The following is a 3,463-nucleotide window of genomic DNA, read 5'->3' as shown; positions in this document are numbered from 1 at the left end:
AAAAAACTCCATTATGACTCACCACTTTTTTTATTACATGTAACTTTTACGGAGGAACTAGGGAAAATTCATTCTAATTTTGAAATCTTGTTCTTAAAAGCTACAGAACCATTTTTCCCACGCGTGTCCTTCCAACTATAAACAGAGGGGCAGAATTTATATGTAGAGTTCTGGAAATCTCTTTACAGGATCTAAAAACAGCCTTTCAGTTTGTGAGAATTTTGCCATGATAAACTACGTCTTGTAGTTTGTTAAAATGGGAGTACTGAGTATGACTGGAGAGAAGGAAATCCCAGATCTCCACAAGTAAATTTGTTGCTATTTCTAATGGTTAATAGGAAAGTATTTCCCAATCTCATCATTAGGACAAAGCTCAGTACTGGTGTCTTGAGACTTGGACTAGACTAATTTGGAGAACACTTGATGCTGAGGCAGAAGAAAGTATTTATTAGCAGAAAGCTTTTATCAGTTTTTATTTCGTGGTAATTTGGGATATAAGCAAACAGAGCAATGGTGTACTGAGAAGTAAAGGTTAAAATGGAATATATATACTTGCAGCAGCCTTGGAAATACTTATGAGGCAAATCTGCACTTGTAGTTAACATAAAAGAGCAAGGAAAGGTGATGTAACAGCTGGAAAAAAAAAAGAATGAGGAAGAGGAGATTATCTTGTCCTGAGTACAGAAGAGAAGTCTCCTGTGAGACTTGTTTTAAAATCCTCACCTTCAGTAGGTACTCTTTTGTATAACCCAAGACTTCCTTTTTTTTTTTTTTTTAAACATGTCCCTACTTGTAGAGCCACCAGCACATTAACTTCTGAATGAAGGTAATACAAAGTCCTTTTGAAGGACTTTTCACTACCTGTAGAGAACGTTTTACAATTACTCAGTCCACGGCTCTGCATCTCCTACTTGTAACTCTTTCGCATCTGCCTGTTCGTATCAAGACAGGCAGCTGTTTCTTCGCAAATTCTGCTCCTGATTTATATGCACAGAGGCCTGACCCCTTGCAAAGCCAATAACCAAGTAAGTGCAATACACTAACGAGTGCTACTTGTCCCTTGGCACCTCTGCACACAGCAGTTCCTCGATGGGGTAAGGAAGGGATGTCCTGCTGCATTTGGCAGAAGGGGAAGGAAGTGGAGTGTGACTGGAGCGAGGAGCTGCTGCATTTGCAAGGCACGAACTGTTGTGTTGTTCTTGGAAGGGTTCTGGGGAGCAACGGAGTTCAGGGACGGAGAGGGGTGTTAATAATTAAGGTAAATACCCACATTTGGCAGTATAAATGAGGGGATCACTTAACGTACTGGAACTCTGTGCAGTGATTGAGTTGCAATGCAGCACTTATTTTAAACGCTGCTTCTCGGAAAGCGAGTTCATGCACTCGGCGGCTGCTCGCCCCGCCGGCCGTGCCTTCAGTGCGGGCTGCCGGCGGCACCGAGCGCGCCGCAGCCCCGGCGTGTCCGGGCACAGCTCCGGTCCTGGGCTGCAGGAAACCACCGCGCACCGGGGAACACACCACCCTCCAGAGGAGAAGAAAAGGGATAAAGGGAGGAGATAAAAAGAGTCCCACGTGCTAGTAACAGCTCAACTGCAAAATTCAAACACGCCGATCCTGCCGGCACCTGGCGGCTCAGCCGGAGCTCGGCGCCAGCCCGCCCGCCTGCCCGTCCGTCCCGCACCGGGACCGCTCCGACAGCCCTCGGCCGCACGCAGCGCAGGGCCCGGGCAGGCAGCTCGGCCCCGGAGCCGCTCGCGGCGCGCGCTCCCCGCGGGGCCTCCCGGGGCACGGGCAGGGACACGGCACGGCGCGCGCCGCCCGAGCCGCGCCCCGCCCGTTAACGGCCGCGCGCCCGCAGCGCCCCCTGGCGGCGCACGCCCGCCCACCCCAGCCGAACGCCGACGGAGCGACAGGGCCCGCGCGAGCGGCGGGGCGGGGCGGTGCTTCCGCGCGGGGAGGGACGGGGCGGAGACAGCGCCGCGAGCCAATTGGCTGCTCCGGCCCGGGAGGCGCGCCCCGCGCTCGCAGCGCTCCGTGATAGGCCGGCCAGGCCCGGAGGGGGCGGGGCGCTGCGGCACGGCGCGCCCCCGTTGGCCGCTGCTCTCGCCTGGGCGCGGCGGGCGCTGCTATTGGCCGCCAGGCGGCGGGGGGGCGTGTCCGGCGGCAGCGGCCTCCCGGGGCTGGGGTCCGTCTCGGCGGCAGCGGCGGAAGTCTCGCGAGGGAGCGCGGCCGGGATTTGGCGGTGCTGCCTCCCTCCCTCCTCCCTCCTCCCTCCCTGCCTGTCGCTGGCTGCGAGGCGCTGGTGTTTGTGTGGAAGGGGGAGGAGGAGGAGAAGGAGGGCAGGCGAGAGGAGCCCGAGCCCCACCATCCGCCGAGGGGAGCGGACCGGAGCCCCCTCGCCGCCTGCGGAGCTCTCTCTCCCCCCCCTCGCCCCGCCATGGCCTCGGGAGACACCCTGTACATCGCCACGGACGGCTCGGAGATGCCGGCCGAGATCGTGGAGCTGCACGAGATCGAGGTGGAGACCATCCCGGTGGAGACCATCGAGACCACCGTGGTGGGCGGCGAGGAGGACGAGGAGGAGGAGGAAGAGGACGAGTGCTGCGAGGAGTGCGGCCCGCACCACCCGCCCCATCACTACCACCACCACCAGCCCATGATCGCGCTGCAGCCGCTGGTGTCGGACGGGGATCCCAGCGGGGCGGGCGGCGGCGCGGCCGGCGGCGGCGGGGGGCAGCTCCACCTGCACCACCACCACCAGGAGGTGATCCTGGTGCAGACCCGCGAGGAGGTGGTGGGGGGAGATGATTCGGACGGACTGCGGGCCGACGACGGGTTCGAGGACCAGATCCTCATCCCGGTGCCGGCCCCCGCCGGGGAGGACGAGTACATCGAGCAGACCCTGGTCACTGTGGCCGCCGCCGGCAGCAAGAGCGGAGGCGGCGGCTCCTCCTCGGCCGGCGGAGGAGGCCGCGTTAAGAAGGGCGGCAGCGGCAAGAAGAGCAGCAAGAAGAGTTACCTGAGCGGGGGAGGTGGCGGAGGGGCCGAGGGCGGCGGCGGCAGGAAATGGGAGCAGAAGCAGGTGCAGATCAAGACCCTGGAGGGGGAGTTCTCGGTCACCATGTGGGCCTCGGGTAAGTGCGCGCCGGACCCCTCCCTCCCTGGGCCGCGGGCCCTGCCGGCGGCCGCGCGGTGCGGCCGGGACAGTTTTGTTTTGAAGGGAGGCCATGTTTTGATGTGTGCGATGGGCGCCGCCATGTTCATCGCCAGGGCAAGTATGGCGGCTCCCCGAAAAGATGGCGGGGTCTGCGCTGCCGCCGCCGCTCCTGCCCGGCCGCGGCGGGGGGAAGAGGCAAACATGGCGGCGGCGGCCAAGATGGCGGCGGCGGGGGGTGCGCGGGCGGGCGGGCGGCAGCGCCGCCGGCTCCCGGGCCAGGCCGCAATGGCGTAGTTTCTGCAGCAG

At 60.8% G+C, this 3,463-nt stretch overlaps 1 protein-coding gene across 2 annotated transcripts in view; it reads left to right on the top strand.

The window, feature by feature from the left end:
* Positions 1 to 2,126: 2,126 nt before the first annotated feature.
* Positions 2,127 to 3,463, top strand: part of YY1 (YY1 transcription factor) — a 33,953-nt gene continuing 32,616 nt past the window's right edge. Inside the window, exon 1 of one of the 2 annotated variants that reach the window (XM_085061387.1) lies at positions 2,127 to 3,134. In XM_085061387.1, coding sequence (XP_084917513.1) covers positions 2,438 to 3,134 — 697 coding nt within the window. In that variant the 5' untranslated portion in view covers positions 2,127 to 2,437. The remainder of the gene's footprint in view (positions 3,135 to 3,463) is intronic. The other variant, XM_085061386.1, reaches the window with a different exon arrangement.

The sequence above is a fragment of the Lichenostomus cassidix genome, chromosome 5, assembly GCF_008360975.1.
Source record: "Lichenostomus cassidix isolate B80296 chromosome 5, HeHo_3.0, whole genome shotgun sequence".
NCBI lineage: Eukaryota > Metazoa > Chordata > Aves > Passeriformes > Meliphagidae > Lichenostomus > Lichenostomus cassidix.
This window is presented reverse-complemented; position numbering and strand designations above follow the sequence as displayed.